At 47.4% G+C, this 24996-nt stretch overlaps 1 protein-coding gene across 2 annotated transcripts in view; it reads left to right on the top strand.

Annotated features, from left to right (window-relative positions):
- Window positions 1-24996, top strand: part of INPP5A (inositol polyphosphate-5-phosphatase A) — a 176942-nt gene that overhangs the window by 26335 nt on the left and 125611 nt on the right. For both annotated transcript variants that reach the window (XM_062496501.1, XM_062496500.1), the window contains exons 2-4: window positions 15016-15057; window positions 23397-23497; window positions 24049-24136. In XM_062496501.1, coding sequence (XP_062352485.1) covers window positions 15016-15057; window positions 23397-23497; window positions 24049-24136 — 231 coding nt within the window. The remainder of the gene's footprint in view (window positions 1-15015; window positions 15058-23396; window positions 23498-24048; window positions 24137-24996) is intronic.

Below are 24996 nucleotides of genomic sequence, written 5' to 3'. Positions count from 1 at the left end.
AGTCAGCATTCAGGTCAGCTATGAAAACTGCTCCTTTTGCCTTTGTGTGTCAGCGGGGTTTGGGGAGGACTTGGGGTGTGGCCAGGCTCTGCTCCTCATGGTGGGACACTGGTACGATACTGGTGACCCACTGGTGACACTGGCATGTGTGCCATGGGTGTGTTGGCAAAGTGCTGCTCCTCCAGGAGGACTGGTCTTGGTGAGAGACCAAGTTTTTAGTGCTGAGCTGCTTTGAAAAATGAAATCTGTTTTAAGGATGGAAACAGTTGCTATTGTTTAAACTAAATTAATGTGATGGTGAATTATTTGCTGTAGGTTTTGACAGTTTCCATAACTCTTTTCCTGTGGAATGGGCTGTAGATTGTGTTGGTGCTACGAAGTAGTTTGTCAATGTAGAAAAGTGCGGCACAGAGGAAAACATCACAGTGTAGAGAGTGTGATGCCCAGGGCTGCTCGAGGGTGGTGGTTCCTGAGCTGCAGCCTCCATTCCCCTCCCCATGCTGCCTGAGGCTCTCTGTTGGGAGCAGCTCCAGCCTGAGGACTGTGGGGCAGTTCCCAAGGGAATGGCAATTGGGTTGATCATCCTAATTCTCAGTCCTGAACTTAAGGACAGTTTTACCCTTGTTTTTAAAACAAAACTAACATATTTCAGCTAAATATGTGTTTCCAGAGCTCTCCTAGAGAAGCATATAGAAACATGTACAGGTGTCCTTTGTGGATGTGTCCCCAGACCTGCAGCATGGTCCTGAAATGCATGCTCATGCCATGGTAGCCAGAGATGCCATTGCAGTTCCATTTCTTTCAGGTGATCAGAGGAAACTCAAGGTGGCTTTTCCCAGTGTAACCCACCATTCATGTGGGACATTTCAAAATATGAAAAAAAAGAAAAATGTCATGGAGAAAAAGTCACTGAAGTTGTCCTTACTTTTTCTCAGAGTTTAATTGAAGCCTGAAGCCCATTTTCCTAAACAGGAAAAGAACCATTCCGCAGCACCGTGAGGAATGTTGATACTAGGTGAAGTGCGCTTCCTTGTGACAGAGAAAAATAGAGGTGTTACCTCACTGCAAACAGGATATCTCTGAATAGTTAGGTTTAAATATACAATATTTTCCATAGTGGCTTTGAATTCCTGGAGCCACGGACACAGAGTGAATTTTGGCTGCAGTGGTGTTACTGCTGCTTGTGGGGCGTTTCCACTGGTGCTTCACAGTGGCACACATTTGGTTTTAGTGTTGGACCAAGCCTGGTTGAATGAATGTGTCCACAGCGTGTTTGTGGAAATGGGATTTTGTGCTTGGCTTTTTCAGTTTCTCGTACACAGAACAGGGTTGTCACACCAGCTGCAGAATGTTCCAGGGCAGTGCAAGCTGCTCCTCACTGTGGGGTCCCCTCCCTTCCTGGGGTCCATCCCTGGGGCAGACTCACCCTCACTGCTAGTTACAGGGGATTGGAGATGGAAAGGAAGGTTTTCAGCTGAGGATGTCTTCCCTCTGTTCCTCCAAAGTCTGTCTTGACAGCAGCAGTGGATGGTGAATGTTGTGTAACAAAAGGGAGGGATTTTCTCTGGAACACTTTTCCTTCTGATAAACAGGTCCCAGAGGACATGCTCTTGCGGTGCTTGACTTGGGTTTTAATGTTCAGGCACACACTTAATCAAGTCCAGCGTGCCAGACTGTGCATGTACAGTAAGTTGGGAAGAGTTCAGTAGTTCTGGGGAAATGGATGCATCAATTCTCTTGCTGCAGTCTTGTCTCTCATCTGAGCAAGACATGGTTACAATGAAGAAAAACATTCCTGAGATGCAACTGCTAAATTGGAAGTGTCCATTCCTGGCTGTGTCTTGTGAATAATTTTGTAGATGGGTGTAGAAAAGCAAAGCGCTATTTATTGAGCTGGGGGAAAACACTTTTAGGTGTTTTTCATGTTTTGTTTTGTTTTGTTCCTTTACCTGTGGGTTTGTATATTGCTAAGCCATGTCATTTTTGTCCTGCTCTTTTTATCTGTGATGCTTTCTGCCAGTAGCAACTTCTCCATGAGCATAAGAATCTCTTCAGGAGTCCCACAGGAGTGGTTCTACCAACCCCAGTACAGACAATGTTTTTCTGGCTCCTCAAGTCCAAGCTGTTGTGACCTTGCTGTCCCTCTGCCAGGCTCATGGTCAGCCCTGCTGCTGCCTTGCTCAGGGTCTTGCTTTGCACTCGAGTACTGGGAAAGGCTTTTCCCAGCTTGTGTGTCACATCTGTCTGGGCTGTGCTCACACAGATCCAGTCTGTCACAGCTCTTTGCTCCTTGTCACATCACTTAGTTCACATTCCATTATTTTGAGGATAAGCTGCCCCACTTCATGTAAAGCCCCGTGGCTTGCTCAGCCTTGCCAAGACATTTTGTGTCAATAGTGGGAAATGGACTTCTGGTTGCAAGGTTTGTTTATTTGTTTTTGGCCAAAGCTTCCTGTCTTGATTACTGTCACATTGGATTTGCCAGGAGATTTTTTTGGCTCTATGGCAGGACATAGCCTTGTGGAAATGTACAGAACTTTCAGAGGGACACTGTAAAAATGGAGACGATTGAACAGCCTGCGTACTCGAACAACAGCCTTCTATGCTGGCTTCAGCCTGCTGAGCTCCCTGCATTCTCATGTTCTCCATTTAATATCATTTTAACATACATCTGCATATATAAAAATACATGTGTTTATAGTTAAAGGATTAGTTGGGGGATAGGCTGCAGTACCTGTGCTGGGTGTAGTGCCTGGCACACTGGGTACCACTGGCACCCCTCCTTGCTGTAATTTGGGATGTCAAAAGGCCCTGGGGGGAGCTGAGGAGTGTGTGCTGCAGCGAAAGCTCCCATGGAAGATGCAAGGAGGAATGAAGCTGCCAAACGTTTACCTGTGAAATGCAGTATGAGAATGTGAGTCCTACTGCAGGGGGATAGAGAGTGCCATAGATGGGGAGCAGATCGCAGGAGCCTTGGAGGAAAGGTGTCCTGGGCCACTGAGGTGGGTGGCACAACTCTCCCTCTGCCTGAGCAGTGAACCTTTGTGTCCCAACCACGGTGGTGCTTCACATTTCTGTCATTATGTGTGGAACTCTGCAATTTATTCTTGTTTGTCCAGCTCGCTGCCCTGCTTTGCCCTTTGACTTTGTGTGACACCAGTGCTGCTGAATAACAACCACACGTACAAAGGATGTTTGATAAAGCATGGCAAATAAATCTGCTTTTGTTTTTTATAAAAAGGACACTGAGAGTTAGTTTTTGCAGCAGTCTTTTGGAGCGGTGCAATCTGTCAGGTCACTGCTTGTGCAGGGAATGGAGTTTTGCTTTCTCTTCACACCTGGGGCTGGAGTTTGAGGTGTTCCTGTCCTTGTCATGGGATGATCAGGGCAGCACTGGGGGAGCTGCCAACCCCCTGCCTGGTACTGGAACTGCAGCAACAAACCTGAGATCAGGAGATCTGAGGCCTTACTCATTTGCTTTCTGGTTGTTTTACCTTAATGAAGGCTTGACTCATGTTTTCAAGTTCATATAGCCACAGAGAGAAATTGTGAGAAGTCACATTTTTCATAGGAATGATGTCTGAGGTATTCACCTGGCTATTGGAGTTGCCTTTAAAAAACAATTTTGAAAGGTCGAAATCACAAACAAAGCAAAAGCTGAGTGCTGAGGCAGTGCATGCAGCTGTAGGAGCTGGCTGTACTGGCAGGAAATGCCTGGAACTCAATAAATGGCAGGAACCTCAGTTCTTGGAATGAACTCCTGCTTTGCAGGTACTTGGTTACCTTCAGCAGGTGTGCTCTGAAAATGTGCTCTCATTTCTGTACTTGTCATTTGCTGCCTGATGGGATCCTTCCCTTTCACCAGTGTTTGGTGAAAATCTGCAGGAAGGTGCTTTGGGTCCTAATTCTGCCACACATAAGCATGAGGTTAGCTGTAGGACAGGGATGCTGTAGCTCAATGGCTGATTTTGTTTGGCAGAGTTATATTGAAATTTGTGAAAATAATAACCATTATTGCCCTTTGTTGATATCTGTCCCTGTTTTCAGTTAGTTTCAAACTAAAAGCCTCTTCCCTAAAGCCTGGAAAATTGTGCAGGAAATGCAGATGGGAAGTGATGGAAGCCCAGCAGCTCTTCCAAAACTTGCTGTGACAGCTCTTCTCTTTGCAAAAGAGTTAACAACTACCACTTTGGTTCTCAGCACCCTCTTTGCAGCCAGGAGGGTTTACATATTAAGATATTAATTACCTTTTGCTTCGCTAACCACTGGCCACACTGGTTTGACAGTGACTTAATCGATTAATCTATTCACAACTGTAAATGCATATTACAAGTAAACTTTTATTAGTAGACCTTTATTCAGGAGGAGCTGGGACTGTGTGTGTCCCGAGAGCTGTGAGAGCTTTGGTGGTCCCTTCTGGGGGTGGTCGCAGCACTCCTGGGCTGTCACATCCCCAGTGGTGCTGGGGGAAAGGATCCTTGTGGAATGCAGTGTCCTGCTGACTGTAAGGGGTCTGGAAGAGCTTGGCTGGGAGACAAGTGGAAATCGGGTAAGTATGCATCAGCAGTTAATGTGAAAAGAGGGAAGATGTAGAGCAGCTGTCCCAGGGACAGGAGCAGGATGGCAGAGCATCTGAGCTGTGCTGGGAGTGCTGCCCTCACAGCAAACTGTGCTTGTGTTCTGGAGCACAGAACATCTGGCCATGCACAGCAGGACCAGGGAACAAATTAAAGCTTTATCTTTTCATCTCTGGTTGTACTTGGATAACCTTTATTGCACCACTTTGGGCAAAAGCAAAGACTTTTGGGCTGGGTCTTCTATTTGAGTTTGTTGCCACTTGTTCTAGACAAGAAATGTACTCTGTTAGTTTTGTTTTCCTTGTTTGGGGGTCGTGGCACATACAGCTGGAGGTGTGGGAGCTCAGGAGCTCTGTGGGGCCAGGCTGGAAGGAGTTTGTGCAGGAGGGGAGGTCACTGCAGCCAGAGCCAGCGGTGGGGACGGTGCCTGCAGTGGGAGCTGAGGATGGCCAGGATTTGGTACCCACTGGGAAGTCCCAGCTTTGGAAAGCTCCAGCATCTTCCTTTCCCAGCCAGGTGTTTGAGTGGAAATAATCAGAGGGTTGCAGCAGCTGCAGTTTGGGTTACACAGCTGCTCACTGGTGCCCTGTGTCGTGGCAGCAGCACGTGGTTTGGAGACAGAACTGGAATTAGGTGCCACTGTTGGTGGCACAGTTTCTCCCGTGGGGTTGGGCACACAAACCTTGAGGTTGTTTGGGGTGTTAGGAGTGAGGTTTCCCTTTCCCAGGGAGAGCTGTGGGGTGCTCAGTGGAGAAGGGGCTCCAGGGAGTCTGTGCGGGGTTCTGTGCAGTGGGTGACACTTCCCAAAGTAAAACAACGTACAGACTTTGAGAGCTGAGCAAAGTCCACATGCTTCAAAACATAAAACGCTCGAGTGAATGGAAGCATTAGCACGAGGAGGAGCAGTCAGGGTCCTGTGAGGATGGAGTGCTGGCAGGGTGTCTTTCTGATCTGTGCTTGTTGCTTTGCGTATTTTAAACATTTATTTTCAGCAACGGTGGGTTTTTTTTCCCCTCAAGCCCAAGAGAAGCTGTGATCTCACTGTTGGTTATTTTGGTTTTGTGTTAGCAGAGTGTATTCATCCAGCCCTGCACACTGACACTCGGGCTGCTGTTGTCTGCCTGATGTTTCCTTCCTTTGGAGTCTATATTTAGTGTTAAACAGTATTCACTGTGGCACAGGGCTACAGGCAGTTCGCTTTCAAGCCAAAGGAAATGGTTCTCTTTAAGGATAAGAGTGAACAAGGGGCAGGATTTCCTGTGGAAACGCACCCACAGGAGAGCTGATTTTTACTTTGAAGTTAATGGCAAAAATGGCAAAGTGAAACCCTGAAAAGTTTCTGTGCATAGGAACGATTTTTATTTTGCCTGGAAAAGGAAGCCTGGGTCCAGGGAGGGGTGAGGAAGGGTCCGGGCAGGGGCTGCAGGGCTCAGGGATGCTCCAAACCCTACAGGGTGGGCAGAGCCCCCAGCTCCTACCAGCCTGAGCCCAGCACAGGTCACACGGAGCACCTGGGCAGGTGAGCGTGGGCAGGTGTTGGTGAGCCTGGTGAGGTGTTACGTGGTGTGTGTGCAGCCTCCGGGGCTCGTCCCAGGCTGGCTGGTGCTGCAGGGGTCCTTGGCCGTGGGGCAGAGTGGAGCACTGCAGTGTGGCGAGGAGCAGCTCGTGCCCCGGTGGGCGCTCTGGGCACGTTGGGCCAGCACCGGGACGTGCCTGTCCCCCCGGGCAGCCAGCCGGGGCTTTCTGCCTGCTCCGCTGCTGGGGGAGCTGCCCGAGACCCCGCAGCGGGCAGAGGGTTGCTCGGAGGCAGCAGTGAGGAAGGCTCGGTGCGCGGGGTTACAGTGCTGCTGTACCTGTCCCTGGCAAGGCCGGGTGAAGGTGTGCTTGCTGCCCAGCCTGCTCCTTCGGGAATGCCCGGCTGCTGCCCATGGGTCTCAGGGCACTGAAGGGTTTCTGCAATTCCAGAACTGCCAGCAGCGCTGCCTCTCTGACGCTGCAGTGACCTCAGGAATTAATATGATGTTGCGTGCATCAGTTTGGAATGTATTTTTTGTTTCATCCCATGTGTTTACTCTTTATTTCCTTGTTTCGTGAAAGCTGCCAAAATTCCATTTTATACTATAAAATGCATTTTCTGAGGGGTGGGGGATCAGGAAAGCGTTTTCTTTCAAAATGTACTGTGTTGGGGGTTTTTTGCTTGTTTTTCCACTGTAACAAGAGGATTCAGCCCTGCTTTATTATTGTAAGGTGTATTCTTACTGAAATCAGAAACAATGACTGTACATCCAGTTTTTATGTGTAGGAGCCCAAGGACCTTAGAACTGTGAATGGATCTAAGTAAGAGCAGGCTCTTTTCTTTCTCTTCTGGAGCTCAAACACAGTCTGTAAGTTATATAGACTCAAATTAATATGTGGAGATATCAGCATTCCAGACATCTAAAAATCACTGTTTCAGTATTGTTTGTTATTTAGATTTCCAAATGAACATAAATGCCAGACTTAAATGTATATCTGTTTTAAAAGCAGTAGTAGAGTGTCTGTGTATTTCATTTGAGATTTTACTTCTGCTGAACCTGGATGGATGAAACACTTCACTAAGGGCTGCACACATCTCTGCCAATTTATTTCTTTCTAAGTTTGTCTCTCTGCCAGATGTCTGATGGCCTTTTGTGGAAACTTAAGGGAGTATTGAGGGTGGTTATTTCCAGTTGCATATATCAGTTCTGGTGCTTTAGCTTCCTTGAAACTGCATCAGCAGTGTTTCATTAATTGAGCAAAACTGTTTTCCTTTCAGGGCTTTTTCTCTAAATTGTTTCTTCTGAGTTGTCCATGTTTTTGAATATTCCTGTTTCTCCTTGTATGCTTTATTTTTATAATAAAGAATCAACTAGATGTTTTCTTCATAAATTCTTACTCTTAACAGCAACTGCATGTTAAGTGCAATTGTAGCACCTAAACCTTGTTCTGGGCCATCCCAAGGGTGTAGGAAGGAAAAAGATCTCTCTCCTGAATAATCAAGATGTCAGTAACAATAAATATGGGACAACTGAGGCTTCCTGTGTTCGGTTGGTTTGTTGGTGGGTGGTTTCCCCCATCCTTCCTGTGTACAGCAAACCCGAAAGCTTTGCTTCTGCTCAAGGTCACCTGCTTGTGACAGCCAGCAGTGGAGGAGGGTGCTTCAGTGTCACCTGGCAGGACAAGAGTCCCCAGGTGCCTTCAGCTAAGCTGAGCAAGCTGTGACCACGCTGCTGTTGTGCACATGGCTTGTACCAGCCCTGCCTCACTCCCCAGGGCTGTCTGCCCTCAGCTGATGGGGCAGCGTGTGGCACGGACACCTTCCCTCTGGGAGGGCCACTGCAGTGTGAGTGCAGCGAGCCCAGCTGCCTCCTGAGCGCCAGCATGGCCAGCAGCATTCCCTGGGGGCTCTGTGCCATGGAGCTCTGTGCCATGGAGCCCTCAGCAGCCTCAGCGTGGCCAGCAGCATTCCCTGGGGGCTCTGTGCCATGGAGCTCTGTGCCATGGAGCCCTCAGCAGCCCCAGCGTGGCCAGCAGCATTCCCTGGGGGCTCTGTGCCATGGAGCTCTATGCCATGGAGCTCTGTGCCATGGAGCCCTCAGCAGCCCCAGCGTGGCCAGCAGCATTCCCTGGGGGCTCTGTGCCGTGGAGCTCTGTGCCATGGAGCCCTCAGCAGCCCCAGCGTGGCCAGCAGCATTCCCTGGGGGCTCTATGCCATGGAGCTCTGTGCCATGGAGCCCTTGGCAGCCCCAGCGTGGTCAGCAGCATTCCCTGGGGGCTCTGTGCCGTGGAGCTCTGTGCCATGGAGCCCTCAGCAGCCCCAGCGTGGTCAGCAGCATTCCCTGGGGGCTCTGTGCCATGGAGCTCTGTGCCATGGAGCTCTGTGCCATGGAGCCCTCAGCAGCCCCAGCGTGGCCAGCAGCATTCCCTGGGGGCTCTGTGCCATGGGACTCTGTGCCATTATAGCCTGGGGATGTTCTGTTCTGCTTCACTGTGCCAGCACAGCTGTGGACAGGTCTGCAGCTGGCACAGATTTCCATAGCACATTCATACCACATCTGGGATGCTTTCAAGCCTCCATCAAACCCAGCCCACAGGAAGAACTGTTTGGATCATTGGCCTTGAGTTCCTGGGAGAGGTGTGTCAAGATGGCACTGCTGCTCCCCTGTGCACGTTTCTGCACCGTGCAGATTTAAAAGAACAGTTGCAGATACCCCTGTTCAACCTGGGGGACTTTTAAAGATTTCACTTAAAACAAATACAGAAAGAAACCCTACAAATACACAGGACAGACCATGGTGGTGGTTCTGAGTGTGAATTTTGACAGGGATCTGTTTTATCTATCCACATGCAAAACAGATTAATTTGATTTAAACTGTTTCAGTTTTCCCTGTGTCATTCCAAAATCAGGATACAAAACAATGGGAAACTTGAGTGTATTAATGTGGTTAATCTTGCTATTACAGTTAGAGTTTGTGTGGTGTTGGATTAACTCTCGTTAATGCTCTTAACACGTTGGTTATTCAAATATCCAGGAGCTTTTAAGCTTTCAGTAAGATGTCAGTAATAGAAGTTAAATTTGAAGTACATGGGCAGTTGGCTGGGCTCAGGAGATTGAACATTCTGGACCTGTGTCACTCCAGTGTTTGTCAGTCCTTACCCAGCAGCGGTTCTGCCCTGTCCTGTGTGGGCTGTGCAGGGGCTGAGCCCTGGCCCTGCTCCTGCTGTGTTCTGTGCCAGGGCCAGCCCAGGCTGGGACCACCAGTGCCCGAGGATGAGCAGGGTCTGTGTGCTGTGTACCTGCAGGAGCCGTGGTTAAACACACTTCATGTTCCTTCATGTCTAAAGGTGTGTCTGTGTCTATGCTGGATCTGTGTAAGCCTGGTCGCTTTGCCATCAGAGCTACTGCATTAGTTTCTACACCAGCAATTCTGAAAATCTGCAGCTTTTTGTTGCTCCATCTCAGTATAATCTAATGTAATGCTTAAGAAAATTACCTGTTACATAAACTCTACTAAAAATTAGTATCTTCAATTAACTGTTCTGTGGGAATTATAATTGAAAGCCGAGCTACGTTAGTGCTTTTTCTTTTGTTCTGTGATGCTGGATTAGCCGAGAAGGGAATAGACTTGGGACAGACATTGATACTTTGTTTGGAGTATTATTGCATCACAGGTGGATTGGCTTGGACAGGGACTTTAAAGATAATTGCATTGCACCAATGTGCCATGAGCAAGGACACCTTCCAGCAGACCAGGGTGCTCCGAGCCCCATCCAACCTGGCCTTGGACACCTGGTGCTGGCTCTAAAGCTCCACAGCCTCAAGGTGGTTGGAGTGCAGTTTTCACCTTTCTGCTTGGCAGTTACAGACACTGTGTTACAAACTTGGGTACTGTATGTGATTGATGAACTTTCTTTGATTTAGTTGTTCTTATGGATGGCAGATTGCTTTTAGTCACTGTCCTGAATCATCATGTATTAGATGCAGACATTTCTTACGCTGAATTAGGTGACAATTTCAAGTTTGTCATGTAAACTTCACTTTTTCCGTTGGTAATGAGTAGTCTTCTGGTTTTACTTTTTCCTTTCCTATTTTCTTTGAAGGATATTTTTGAGTTGACCTTGTTCCTTTGTCTCCAGAGTTTAGGTGGGGCTCCTGAATATCCACACTGAGAACCTGAAACAGAGCTGCTCTTTGGGGCAGGAAATAAAATTCATGATCCTGTCCAACAGGCAGCGTGTTTGTGGTGCCCCCTCCTCTCTGTCCTGCCCTGTCCTGCCTGCAGGGAGCTGCTGGTCCCCCACCCTTCTGTCCCTTCCTCTCCTGTCCCTCCCTCTCCTGTCCCTCTTCTGTACCCCTTTCCTGGCACTTGTGCCCACTGGGCTCAAGGTTGCAGGGGACTCTACATCCCAACCTCCAAATTGAACTAAACTGGCAACACTTTTACTGACACAGATGTTCTTTATTAAAAAGCATTTGTTGTTGTATATATTTTCTATATTTTCACTTTCATGCCCACAGGAGATTTGTTTTACATGGGCTCAGTGCTTGTGCTGGGTCTGTGTCCTATCCAGGGAATGCTCCTTGGCTCATTGGCAGGGGTTTCTTGGTGCTGGCAGAGATTTGGTTGCTTTAAGGGCTGTGATGGCATCAACCTCATCAGTAGGAGCTGCTGAACACCTGGGGCTTGATTCAGCTGCTGCTGTAAGCTCCTGCCCCCAGCCTTGCTTTGGGGGCCATCTCTGTGATTCTGTGGTTGTTTTAGAGTCTTACAACATGTAAGATTGGTCAGTGAGGTTCTCGAGGGTTTGGAAGGTCTTGTCCAGAAGGGACAGCACATGCTGCCATTATTGTATAGACAGTAAAGACAGGTGGCTCTTCTCCTCTTTTCCCCTCCCCTGTCCTGGGTTGTTTGAGGAGCAACTAATAATTGTGGTTTGTGGCATGAAATATAATATATATATATATATAGATATATATATGTTACACACACACACTATCTATATAGATATATAGATAAATATATGTTGTACACACTCCTGCACCTGTGTATGTCTCTACATCCAGATCTTTTGAAGAGGTAGGCACTTGCTTCCCCACCCTTGCTCCTGTTGCATTACTCCTTACATTTCCCTCAGGTGTGGTAACTAAGCAGAGTAGTTCATTAACAGGACCCTGTTTGTGAATGCAGCATCCCTGGCTGGGCAGGGCTGTCCCTTGCTCTCTCACAGGGACAGGAGGTTTTGGTTGCTCCAGGAGGTGCTGATTTCTCCTGTGTACGGACTGCAGTTCACAGACAGCTCTGGCTGTGCAGGAGCACTGAGCCCTCAAGGCAGGCAGCACTGCTGGGTCTGTGTCTCAGTGTTCAGGTGAAAGTTTGGATTTTGAAGAATCTGCACTTTTCCTTCAATGATTTTTCTTGAACTCATAATTCTAGTTTTCCTGTTTGGTCCTGGTTGGTTTGCCTACATGGGCTTTGAAATGTGAACTCGTCATGTGGATGGAACGTGCATATTATCATCTTTTTGTTTGTCATTTAAGAGTGTAATGTTGGTACAAAACACCACATTAACAGTACCCAGCTGCTGGGGGGGTTTCCAGTATCATCTGTGTAGTTCAACAGAGCATAGCAACAGTGACGCTTACAAATCTATTTGAAAATAAAAAAAATAAATAAATCCAGTGGGTCTTTGAATATGTGTAAAGGATGCCTTTAAATTTACAAAAACTATATAAAAGATCAAAAGTATTGATCAAAAAATCATGATATAAATAATTCTGTCGAAACAATTGTGATGGTCAGTCAATGTTGATGGACTCAAAGTTTTTAGGAAGCCTGTGGCTGGTCAAACAGAACTTGATCAAAGGTTTTGCTTTTCATTAAATAAGCAGAAAACCAAGTTTAGTAAAGGTAGGGGGAAATAGCCTGTATTTCATATTTTTCTTGCTGTGCCCTGAAGGTTAGGATGGAAGGCTCTGGGTGCTGCCTGGGCTCTGTGGGGCTGAGGGATGCCCGGAGCCTTTTGGAACTCAGGTTCCAGTGATCCCTGAGCCCACGTGGGGCCCCTGGGGCTGTTTCAGTCAGTAAAAATTGGGGTGGTTGTGCCTTGTGTGTTCAGGCAGCGTGCAGAGTCCAAGTGGCCAGTTGTCTTCTGATGCATTTTGGAGCCCAGTTTTCACAAAGTGAGTCGAGATTTTTTCCTTTTAGTTTAAAAAATGAACCTATTCTTTGCTAAAAATAAACTTCATAAAATAGAACCTGCTTTCTATAATTTATCAGCTGTCTTCCATTTCCCTCTGAACAAAGCTGAAAAGAAATTTTCCAGGCTGTTAATTTAGTTTTATTTAGTTCTTTTTCCTTTTGAATGAAAGGCTCCTTACCCTGTCTAAATATATATTATTTTTCATTTTTTCTAAAGACTCGTTCCCATCTGAGTATATTTTTGCAACAGGCCTAAAGCTTTCCTGTTGGCTGTTGAATATTGAATTTTGTAGGAGATAGAAATACTGGGGAGAAGAGAGGCTGCCTGTATGTTGGATTTGAAAAGCCACTTGTTTTCGGGCTATTGCCAGCTCATGTGGTGTTCATGTGTTCACAAGCTGACTGGTTTTTCTTATAAACCTGACTGTTACAGTGACCAGTGGGGCATAAATAGACTTCAAGTGGAAACTCATCATGAAAAGAGGTAGTTTTAGTGGGATTTGGAATTCCAGGAAAAGGTCAAAACTGCTTTTAATTGCAGGGAGCAGCACACGCAGGACGCATGTCCTGTTTTTTAATATGGATCCCCTGTGGGGCTGCTGTCTGGAAGTTGTGCTTGTTTGAGGGAAGAATTTCTTTTGAGGAGGGTTTCTATTTGTGGCTCGGTGGAGTCGTGTGCCTGAAGAGTGGGCTGGGAGCAGAGCACAGGGGAATGGCAGAGTCTGGGGGGAGTTTGAGGAGCAGATTAGTCTGAGGAATCCATGCTGCCCACACTTGGTGTTCCAGGCAGGAGGGTGGGCACAGGGCAGGGTGGGCACAGGGCAGGGTGGGCGCCTGGGAGACACCTGCAGCACAGGCTGTGGCTCCTTCCAGGGGCAGGAGGGCTGGAGAGGGACTGGGGACAAGTTATGGAGGGACAGGGCACAGGGAATGGCTTCCACTGCCAGAGGGCAGGGAGGGATAAATGGGATTTTGGGAATTCCTGGCTGGGATGGTTTTCGCAGAGCAGCTGTGGATCCCCTGGATCCCTGGCAGTGCCCAAGGCCAGGTTGGACATTGGGGTTGGAGCACCTGGGACAGTGGGAGGTGTCCCTGCCATGGCTGGGGTGGCACTGGGTGGGATTTAGGGTCCCTTCCAACCTAAACATTTCTGTAATTTTCAGTATTCCAAATAAAGTGTTCATGTCTTTAAGTATTTTGCAGGGGAGAAGGACTGGATTCAACCAGCAGGAGCAGAGCTGGAGGTGGGGATGGCCAGAAAGAAAGAGTCTGATAAAGTGGGATTTGGATTAGTGACCCAGGAGAAATCGGTCCTTCAGTGAATGGGTACGAAAGGATTTAGCATCAAAGAGGACAGGAAAAAGATTAATTTCCATTATGTTACACAAAGAATGAGATAATTTAATGAAGGACAGAGTGTGGAGAGAAGGGATAGGAAGAAGTCCAAAGTCTGTGGAAGACATGAAATATAATGTGCCTATTTTTAGACAGAAAAATAAGAGGAAGATAAATTCTCTTTCTACTCGATTGTTATCTTCAGTCCTTCAAAACTTCAAATTGTTTCATTTATGTGAGGTGGCTGGAGAGGAGTCTTGAGACAGAGAGCTTGGTTACAGCGTTGTACCACAGAGTGGTGAAAGTGGAAGGAAAGGATGTGGTGGTGCCAGAGGAGCACTGCTGGAGGAGGGAACAGCACTGGGAGCCAGCAGAGCCCTCCTGAGCTGGGGGCACAGGGAGCAGCCAGAGGGCTCTGCCAGGGCAAGGACAGCCAGAGGGCTCTGCCAGGGCACAGGGGTCATGTTGTGGTGGCAGCCCCAGAGCCTTCCTTTGCACCCTCTCTTTTGGAACTGGTTACTGAGGAACTTAATGGGCACCTTCCAGGGCTGCTTCTGCTGCTCCAGTTTTTGTCTGGAAGTTGTCTCCAGCTGTGTGAAAATAGCACTCATGATGGGAGAGCAGAGCAGAAGAGAAGTTTCATGGCTCTGTATCTGCCTCTGGGCAGTTGATTGTCAGGGATGAGGTTCTGGTTTTCATTGTGAGAGGTTCTGCTGCCTCCCACTGATCTGGGACGTTCCTGCCACTGCTGTGACAATCAGACTCCTTCTGATTTGTGTTGTTACTCCCCCTTGGATGCAAAAATGATCCAGAAGTCTTGTTGTTGAAGATAAAGCTCGGCAAATCAGTTCTCTCCCTCTGTGATTATGTCTAGGCTGGGATCTGTGGCTGAAAAGACAGAACTTTGCACTTAACTGCAGTTATGGTGCTTCAATTTTCGTAACTTGTGGAGCAATCTGGAAATGCTTGTCCCAGTTTGTCCTTGGCAGGTCTGATGGGATGAGCACCCCAAAAGCAGTGTCACTGCTCTGATCCAACTTGTGTGAGGGAAATCGGGGTCACTTGAAACTCAGCTGCTGAAGTTTCTGATGCCCAGGTGGTGAATATTTCTCAGTGTACCATTGCCTGAGAACCCTGTGGGCATAAATGCTGTGCAGTCGTGTGCAAAATGCACATTTTTGGTGAGACTCAGAGGGGACTTGGGAATAAAAGGTGAGGTCTGGCCAGTGGCATCATGAAGGAGCATCCTCCTGTTTGTACTTTTTGCTTTCATTGGGAAGAAAGTTCCCTACTTGAATACCCTGAGGAAAGCAATGATAGCACAATATTGTTGTAAAAATAGATTTCTACTACTCTTAATTAATTTTTTGCATTTTGTTTTTCAGCCAGAAAATTTACAGAAGAATTGGCTTCGGGAATTTTATCAGGTAAGGTGAAGTTTATTTTTTCATGGAGTTCTGCGCATCTTTGTTTATTGACCTAATTAGTAATGTCAGGATATTTTGCTTTGTGAAGTGAAATGACTGTTTTACAGTGATTTTATTTTATAGTAAAAGACAGCCAGTCTCTTTCTGGATTTTTAAGTAATCATTACAAAAATCCAGCATATAAGCACAACTTATTCTCATCAACCATTTTATGCCTAAAAAGTGTACTCAGGTTTTACAATATTGACTTCAGTTTGGCATGAAATGGTCTTTTAAGTCTACTAAGATACATATTTGAGTACTTTAAAAAAAAAGCAAACAAACTTTTTCAAAGTCCGGTTTACCTTAAAATTTAAATATGGCAATTTTGGGTATTGGTATGCAATAAATCAGTCCTGTGTCTGCTCTTTCTTCACAATTTTCTTGTTTGGTAATGTGAAAATCTTGATATCGAACCCATGTTATAAAATGCTCTGTAACTTTCTGGTGTGAGGGGTTTTTTAAAGTACAGAACCCCTCTCACACTGTGTAATTTCAGTAGGGACTGGCTGAACTTGCTTTCTTTGTGCAGAAATTCAGCAATAAGGAGCAGGAGATGAGTGCTGCTGGGGCAGGGAGATGCCATTCCTGGGAAGAGTGAGAGCTGCTGTCACTGCTGGCAGAGCTGGGGAGTCCTGAGTGCCACAGTGTTTGCTTTGGAAGGGCCTGGAGGGGACCTTAAAGACTGTGGAGACCATGGAGACCCACACCCTGCCAGGGGCAGGGACACCCTCTGCCACTGCAGGTTGTGCCAAGCCCTGCCTGACCTGGCCATGGAAAAGTGCCACAGGATTTATACAGAAAAATAGTTCAACAACAAAAGTGTGTTGTTCAAATTTTAAAATGAAACTGTGTGCAGAAAATATGATTAGCAGTATTTCATCTTTTGCTTTTGTAATTGAAAGCATCTCATGAGTTTTTACATTCTCAGGTTACCAGTGCAGCCTGTGACCTTTATTACACTGATGTAAAAAACTGCAGTTCACTTTTACTGGCAAATGTAAGAGATTTGCGAAAATCCAAGGTGCAGTAATTTCTCTTACATTCTTTATTAGCTGCCAAGTTCAGATTGATCTTTTTGGTTTTCTTGCTTCTTGGTTGATCCCTGCTGTATGTACATGATGTACATGCTCTGTGTACACGGCGCAGGCGTCGCTGCTGCTTGTGATTCCAACCCTGCACAGCTTCAGGAAAAACTCTTCCTATGCAGGAAATACAAATAAACAGAGACAACTCTTTGTTTTTGGGGTTTTTTTTTTATTTTATTTTTTTAGATGGCCGCATGTTTTTTGGCATCACATTACTTACTTACGTACCTTTGTCAAGGAAAGTCTTTCTGTGTGCATTGTTTACTGAAGATGAGCGCTGCAGAAATGCTTCAGAATAGTTTGTGGAAAACAGGAAGAGGAGGGGAAGAGAGGGAGCTGCTGTTATCTTAGGGCAGGGAGCACTGACGTGTGACTGAACACGGTCTGTCTTTGGCCCAGTAAACATTATTGTGTGTACAGAATTGCAGAGAGGAATAAAACGATCCATTAATTGCAGGGTCCAGAGCAGGGAGAGTGTTGCTGAGGCAGACCCAAGCCCATCCCTCAGCTCTGGGGGTTCCCTGCAATCTGAGAACTGTATTTTAAAAAAGGAAAAGAAAGGAAAAATAGGTGAAGGACAAAGTTAGCAGTGCTGCCATGGCTGCTGCTGGCCTCGTCCTGCTTCCCCTCTGGGCTGGCTGCTCACACCACGCTCTCCAGCGCAGGAGGAAGTGCAACAAAACGTGACAAAAAGCTCCTTAGGGAAAAGGCAAACGTGCGTGTACCAAAAGTCACTGAGCAGCGTCTGGCTGAGCCCTCGGAGCCACCCGGACCCTCAGAGGGACTCCTGTGTCTGATCCCACGCGCTCTGGCTGGAACCTCTGGGAGCTGGGGCTCAGCAGCAGCTCTGGAAAATGATTCTGTGTGCCTCTTGTAAACCTGAAACCAGTTCCATTCTTCTGAGGAATTCAATTTGCATATGCAGTTGTGTCAGGGCAGTTTGCATAACTTCTGAGGATGAAGTGCTTGTGTAAGCAGTCACAACGTTCTCCACAGAAAAGGAAGCACCATTACCTCTCTAAGTTTAAAATGTTTCTAGAAATTAAACCCGTAATGTGTTTGAACAGATGTCGAAGAGCAGATTGGTTAAAGAGCATTTTGTGGGCTTGTTTCTAAGTTCCGGTAACTTCAAGTAATAATAGGGGTTTTATTTGCTGTCGTGGGTGAATACAAGTCATTTAAGTGTTACCATTGACTTCCATGCATGTGCATTTCCAAGGACATGCAGCTCCTGGCACAGCCATCCTGCCCTTGGCCTGGGTGCTGTTCAGGGCTGTGCCATCCCTCCTGTGCCCTGTGTCACCCTCCGTGCCACATGGTGCCACTTGAGCAGCCAAACCTGTGTTCCTGTCAGGGGTAGAAGCAAGCCCTGGGGGGGGAAGATGCTGCAAATCCCAGGGTGTTCAGAGCTGGCTCTGGTTTCTAATGTTCAAAGCAGAAAATTGTATTTGCAGTTGAAGACAATCTGCTGGAATCCAAACCAAAGGAAAAAGGCTTGTGAGCCAGTATGTCACAGTGTGGCCCTGTATTGGGATGTTCCTGGTAGTTGGGAGCTGCATGGGGTGGTGGGAAAGCTGCCTTACAGGAGGCAGGATGCAGTGAGGTCCTGCTGCTGGGGGCTGTGCCCATCTCCTAACTGCAGATAGGCGCTGGTAACTTGGGTCTGAAAGAGCTGGACTTGGACTCCTCCTTCCAGTAAAAATTCTTTTACTCCAAAAACCTACATTGGAAACAAGGACGGAAAGGGATTGTTGGAGGAGAGTGGAAACAGCCTGAGAACAGAGTTTTGGAGTGTTTAATGTGTGATGGGGAAAACTTCAGTTCTTACCAAGAGGTGGGATGATTGATGATCTAGATGTTAGTGTTTAACAAGCAGTGGGATGATTTGGGGAACTGGCTGCCATGCAAATGAGAATATTCACAGAATATACATGTGGGAATTTTGTCCCACTTGTGCCATGTGCCCGTGGTTTGCAGCCTCTGTGTCAGTGCACAGGAAAAATCCAGGGGAGCAAGCTCCAAGAATGTGAAGGAAGCTGTTTGCAAACAAAGGGTGTAGGAGCACAGAGGACTTTTATTGGCTTATTTCTTTACTCAGGACTCTTTTTCCTTTTCACTCCCTCCTTCCACATCCCTTGCCTTTTCTCTGTCTGCACTGGCCTCATGTTTGGGGCAGGAGCTGGAGCTATTGAAAATCTGTGCTGATTTTAGTAACAATCTTTTTGTGTTGCATTTGTGGCACATGGTCATTTTGGATGCAAACTTGGAGCCAGAGGGTTTTTTCCCCTAATGCAATTTTCCGTGTTGCCTGATGTGTTTGAGAGTATTTTGAGCCTTTATTTGTAGTAATACAGAAGTTAAAAGTTTACCTAATAGCTAAAAGTCATCCTGGTATAGCGGCGTGGGAACTCCATGTGTTACCCTTCAGAGAGAAGGAAGAAAAACAAACAAAAAAAGGCCAAAACCAACCCAATAAAAAAATCCCAAAACACAACAAAACCCCACCCAGCTACTCAAAGGTTGTTTAATTATTTTAGTCGACTTAATGCTGCCTTTTAAACTGGAGAGGGTGATTAAGGATTTTTTTAACTAGAGGGGGTGGAAGAACTCTGCTGCAGCCCTTTTTCAGAGGTTGCTTCCCTCAGGTGCAGCTGTTTGGGCTGTTTGTTGGTTTGTATCCATGGGCTGTGACCAGGGGAGGGGGATGCTGGTTCTGAGTGCCTGGTCCCCAGGAGGAGCCTCCTCTTCTTCAGGCTTAGAGAAATTGAAAATACTTGAAGTGCTTTAGGACCACACATGCTAAATTGTATTTCACAGCTCATAAGGAAGCTAAAGCTCATATTTTGCTATATTTTTTTGCTCATATTTTTTTAAAGCAATCCTATTTACACAACATCAAGGCTCAAGCTTCTCCAGTCTTTGCTTGGGTTGAGATCTGACTCTGGTGCCCTTGCCCCTGTGGCCACACTGCCCTCTGCCACAGGCCTGGCCAGCAGAGTGGGCTGTGTCCTGTCCTGGCTGCTGTCCCAGTTCCAGCCCAGGGTTCCTGACCCACCCTGCCATCCCTGGGGTCCCGTCCCCATCCCTGTCCAAACAGGCAAACACCTGCAGCAATGAGATGTCAACTTCACCAGTTCTGTGTTCATACTCTGCTGTGCTGGAGCATCTTGCTTAGTTACCCACATCCCCCAAAATAACTCCTGATTGTGGCTTCCTTTACGCTGTTTTTGCATATCCAGAAGTGAAAATAATGCCCAACTTTGTAAATACATTGTGCTGCTGTGGATGCAAATTCATTATTTATGTGGTCTCATGTATGATCTTTAACCTCTGGCAACTGGGAGTTTTCAGCTCTGAAGTATTCATTACTCATTATTATGTACTGTTTGTTCTTCCATATGAGTAGAAAACTAGTAAAAGGTAATGAAGCAGAGCCAATTTGCTTTTAGTTGGAGGGTACTTACTATATGAGAGGACATAACTAATATTCAGTATGTTCTAGTGGTTTAACCTGCAAGGAATGCCACAAGGACCTCCCTGCTATTAAGCCAATGCTGTTTCCCCATTAAAAATGACATATATATATTTTTATTTTTAATGCCCACTATGATTTCAAATTCTCAAGGATTTGTATGCAGACAAAAAAACCTGTGTCCTGCATCCTCAGAGCCTGGAAGTATTTTCTGTTGCTGCTTCAGCACAGTGGAGTTGTTCTCCAGTGCTGTCTCACTGCAGGACTCCCCATTCAGGGCTCCCTGTGACTGATGGTTCATGACTGTGAGATAGTTTGTGCCTAAATCTTACTTGGAATAGTTTATTATGTTTTTGTCTTACCAGTGTATATTTTCATGAGCTGTGTGAGAAGAGCTGCTACTGCAGCAGAGCCACAGCAGTTAAATGAGTTCAGTGCCAGATGCTCAGCACGTTCCTCAGTGGTGTGCTGCCTGGCACAGTGACAGTGACAGTGGCTGTGGCTGTGTTGGCTTTACAGGGTTGAACTCTTACAACTGCTTTCTGATGATGGTGACTTCAGAAAGCTCTCTGAGCAGACTTGGAATCAGGACGTGGAGTCTAGAGCTGATGTGGAGCAATAAAGCACATGGAGAATTGGGGTGCCCTGGTGTTAGGGTGCACATGTGAGCTCTGTTGCAGAGTTCTGCTTCACGGGCTAGCTTTGGTTAGCACTGCTCTCCAGACAGCAAACAAAAAAATCCAGCCAGGTAAATCAGTGTTGTCATTCACTGCTGCTGGCTCTGATGGCAGCCTGCTGCCAGTGCTCCCTTGGGCAGTGCCTTGGGAGAAAGGAGCATCTGTACAGGGATACCTTCTCAGCAACTGTGTCTTAGTTGTTTGTAAATCTGTAGTAGGAAATACATATCAGAGGAAAAGCATGTCCCAGTTAGTTGGGTGTAATTTCTTGCATTTCAGGTATGTTTTTAGACATCTGCTCTATCACCTGATTTTTAAAATTATTATTATTTTTTATTTTTATTTTTTAAGTTTTTTCATCCTCCTTCCCCCCAGTTAAACTTACTGTTGGGTCCTGCTCTGGCTCATTCTCTGTCCCTACTGATGAAGACATGCTTTAAAGCAAGTTGCTAATATCCCTGTTGGCAGAAGCCAGCATTAATGGTCTAATAGAATTGTTCAATGATCATCAAACACCTGAGTGGGAGTATTTGCTTTTTCCCTTCATCCAGTAACACTGCCTGCAGCTCACCTCAGAATGTTCCACCAGGCAGGTCAGTGCCAAGATGTTTCAGTGACTGGGAAGCTGAGGTACAGAGGAAGGGACTGCTGAAAATGACTCAGAAACCCACGGCAGGACATGCCCTTCCCTCTGCAGGGGTGACTGCAGTGGGCTGGCAGTGCTGCAGTTCCCTGTGTCACCCTCACCCAGCAGGACACCAGGTTCTCCTTGGCTTTGGTGTGCACAAACCTCTGCCAGGCTTCCCCTGGCTGGGCTCTGTGGCTGCAGTCCCACTGCCCTCTCTGCTGGTCCTGAGCCCCCTGGCCACTACCAGGGGCTGTGCCAGCACTGGTGGAGAGCAGTGCCCAGGGATGTCCCCGAGCAGGGACCAGCAGTGATGGAGAGCAGTGCCCAGGGATGTCCCCGAGCAGGGACCAGCACTGGTGGAGAGCAGTGCCCAGGGATGTCCCCGAGCAGGGACCAGCAGTGATGGAGAGCAGTGCCCAGGGATGTCCCCGAGCAGGGACCAGCACTGGTGGAGAGCAGTGCCCAGGGATGTCCCTGAGCAGGGACCAGCACTGGTGGAGAGCAGTGCCCAGGGATGTCCCCGAGCAGGGACCAGCACTGGTGGAGAGCAGTGCCCAGGGATGTCCCCGAGCAGGGACCAGCACTGGTGGAGAGCAGTGCCCAGGGATGTCCCTGAGCAGGGACCAGCACTGGTGGAGAGCAGTGCCCAGGGATGTCCCTGAGCAGGGACCAGCACTGGTGGAGAGCAGTGCCCAGGGATGTCCCTGAGCAGGGACCAGCACTGGTGGAGAGCAGTGCCCAGGGATGTCCCCGAGCAGGGACCAGCAGTGATGGAGAGCAGTGCCCAGGGATGTCCCTGAGCAGGGACCAGCAGTGATGGAGAGCAGGGACCAGGGATATCCCTGAGGAGGGGACGTGCTGGTGCTGAGCCTCGCTGCCCCTGGCCCTGTGCCAGGAAGCTGCTGAAGTTCAGATTTTGCTTTAATTCATTGTCTTTGAGCTTGATCATCTAATGAGATAATTTGTGTAGTCAGGAATGAAGGGTACACTCTGTCATCACATCAAATGGCAGTTTCTTTCCCCTGCTGTTTGAAAGAAACATCCACAACTTTTGTGGTGTCCCATCCCTGGAAATGTTCAAGGCCAGCTTGGGCAGAGCTTGGAGCATCCCACTGGAGTTTTCCTGGAAGGTTTCCCTGCCAGTGAGCTGTCATGAGATAAGCTTTAAGGTCCCTTTCAACTCAAACCATTCTGTGATTCCTAGAGACCTTTTAACAGTAATACTAGTCACTGTTGATTTAAATAATTAAAAGCAGGTCTGTGTCTGTGCCTTTTCAGAGTTGCAGGGCACCAGCAGCAACAGCAGAAAGGGAGAGCAGTCCCTTTTTTTAGCTGTTCTTTACTGTGTGGTGAGGTTTAGGGCCCTGCAGCCCCCGAGGCTAAGCACCCCCAGCTCTGCAGAGGAGCTGGTTTGTGATGGAGCTGGCAGCCACCCACTCTTCTCCCAGTGCCTGCGGGGACAGCGTGGCCTCTGCTGGATGGGGCAACCCAGTGCCACCCTCAGAAACCAGTGAATCCCATTTTGGATTTTAACAGTCCTCTCCCTGTATGCCTGCACTGGCACATTGCTGTTTCTGGACTGTTCCCTTTTGAAATGGAAGTTGTTCTGGAGCTTGTGCCCATTAATTCCCAATCAGGCATGGAATACAAGGTATAGAGACTCAATATCAACAGAAACATTTTGGATGTGGCATTTGCTGTTCTGAATAGAGACAGAAGAAAGTTCCATAGGACAGAGTGACACTGAATGTGTGTTCAAAACAGCAGCAAATTTATAAGCGCTATATTTGATTTGAGGTATGAGGAAAGATAAACATTCTAGGGTTTTGGTATGGTAATTGCATCCTAGGGCTGATCCAGATGTAGTATCTAAGATATTTGCAGTGTTCCAGACTTACACCTGGAATAGCATGAAGGACTTCCATGTCTTCTGTGTTAATGGGTCTGTATGTGCATCTGTTATTTAAATACTTTCGTAAATAAGGTACTCCATAAATATCAAACACAAGTGCCAAAGTGCTACTAAACAGCACTGAGAAATTTTGTAGAAGTGGAAAAAAATCCACTCTAGCAAATGAGTTGAGATGTTTGAACTCTACTACCTCCCAGACAAGGAATGGTTTGGTTCATCTTAATCACATCAAATCATCTTTGAGGGATGTTGGAAAAGTTTATTTATATTTTAAATATAAATAATAGAGTATTTATTTAAAAATATATATAGCCTAGGAACTAAGTCATAGCTTTAAAAAGGAAATATTAGTTAAGAATATTTGAGATAATGATTGGGTATTACGAATCTTTTCTCTGGATAGCAATGATGCTCGTTGTGCCAGTGTCACCTCTCAGGTGGAGCTGCCAGTCCTCCCTGCACACCCAGATCTGCTGTTCATGTGTGTGCCGAGCATTAAAACTCGCTTTTCTCTCTGCTCCAGGTTGTCCATGCACACAAGCCCCATTTCATGGCTTTACACTGTCAAGAATTCGGAGGGAAGAACTACGAAGCTTCGATGTCCCATGTGGACAAGTTTGTGAAGTAAGTGCTGGGGACATAGCCTGGCCCCCGAGCCGGGGACAAGGGCGGGAGCGATCAGTCGGTGGTGGGCCATGCCGGCATTATTTATCCCGGTTGAGTTTATCCCGATGTAATTAATTGATAATTGGTTTATAATTGATTGTTTCATCGGGCCGGGAGGGAGCCGCGGCCGCGCGCGCCCTCTGCTGGCGGCGGCGGGCACGGCCGGGTTCGGGCTGCGGCTCCAGAGCGCCAATCCCAAATTCCCAAATCCCCCAAATTCCCAAATCCCCCAAATCCCGAATGCCGGGAGACAAAACCCGCGCCCTTCGAGTCCTGTCCGAAGGGCCCCGGGAAGCTCGCGGTGCAGGAGGTGCAGCTGGTGAGATGAGATGAGATGAGATGAGATGAGATGAGATGAGATGAGATGAGATGAGATGAGGGCTGTGCCGGGGACACTCTGTCCCTGCGGGATTCCCGTGGGTGGTGCTGGGGATGTCCCAGCACAGGGCAGTGCTGGGGCAGTGCCCTGCATCTGCGTCTCCCTGTACACGTTTGGTCTTTTCTTTCAGAGAGCTGTTATCAAGTGATGCAATGAAAGACTACAACAGAGCTCGAGTTTATCTGGATGAGAACTATAAGTCACAGGAACATTTCACGGTAAATTTCTCTATTTCACAAATGTACTTCAGCCAAAGGTGAATTTCTTCTGTTTGGGATTTTTGATCCGTGGGGGACTGTGAGCTGTTTCCATCCTGACGACGATGATGTTTTTACTACTGGCAGTGTTTATTCTGTGTCATGTGTACATGCTGATTTCACAGAGCTGCATCCACACAAAACGAGCAGAATATCAGTGTGTGGACAGTGTTTTGTTTAAAATGGTTGTCAAAGGTTTTCTTTCCTCCCAACGCTAACTTTGGTGGTTCAGAGTCACCTTCCACTCCCGAGCCTGGCAGTGTCTGGCAGTGTGGGGTGGTGGCAGCGCTGAGTGCCGAGAGCCCGGCAGGGGCTCTGGGTTTGTGTAAGGGATCTCCAGAGCTGGTTCACAGCCTCCCTGGCCTGAGGCGGGGGGACAGCATGGTGACAGCAGCCACAGCACAGCTTTGCATGAGCACACGAGTGGTGTTCAGGTCCATGGAGGATGGTGTGTGTGGGGTTGGGGTTTTTCCTGCAGGGCACAAAGGCTTTGAGGTCAGTGCCGGGGCTGTGCATTGTGCCAACACCTCTGCTCTTTGTCCAAGTGATCCCTGCTAGGTTGTACAGGAGTAAACAACCCTTCGGAGGTCAATCAGTGACATCTCCCAGGGCAGAAGTTTCCTTCTCCCCCGGTTTGCTGCTCAGTGGCAGTGTGGCTCAGAGGAGCCTGGCTGGTGCTGCCCAGCAGCCAAAGACACAGCCTGGAACACAGTTCACACAATGACAAACGAGCTGCCAGCACACACACACGACCCCCAGCTCGGAGGTGTATAAGCTTGGGGAATAAGAACTTTGAAAGGTTTTTATTTCTTCATTTTTTA

This window comes from Cinclus cinclus, chromosome 7 (genome assembly GCF_963662255.1).
Source record: "Cinclus cinclus chromosome 7, bCinCin1.1, whole genome shotgun sequence".
NCBI classification, from domain to species: domain Eukaryota; kingdom Metazoa; phylum Chordata; class Aves; order Passeriformes; family Cinclidae; genus Cinclus; species Cinclus cinclus.
Note: the sequence above shows the minus strand (reverse complement) of the source record. Positions and strands in the feature narration are given on the sequence as shown.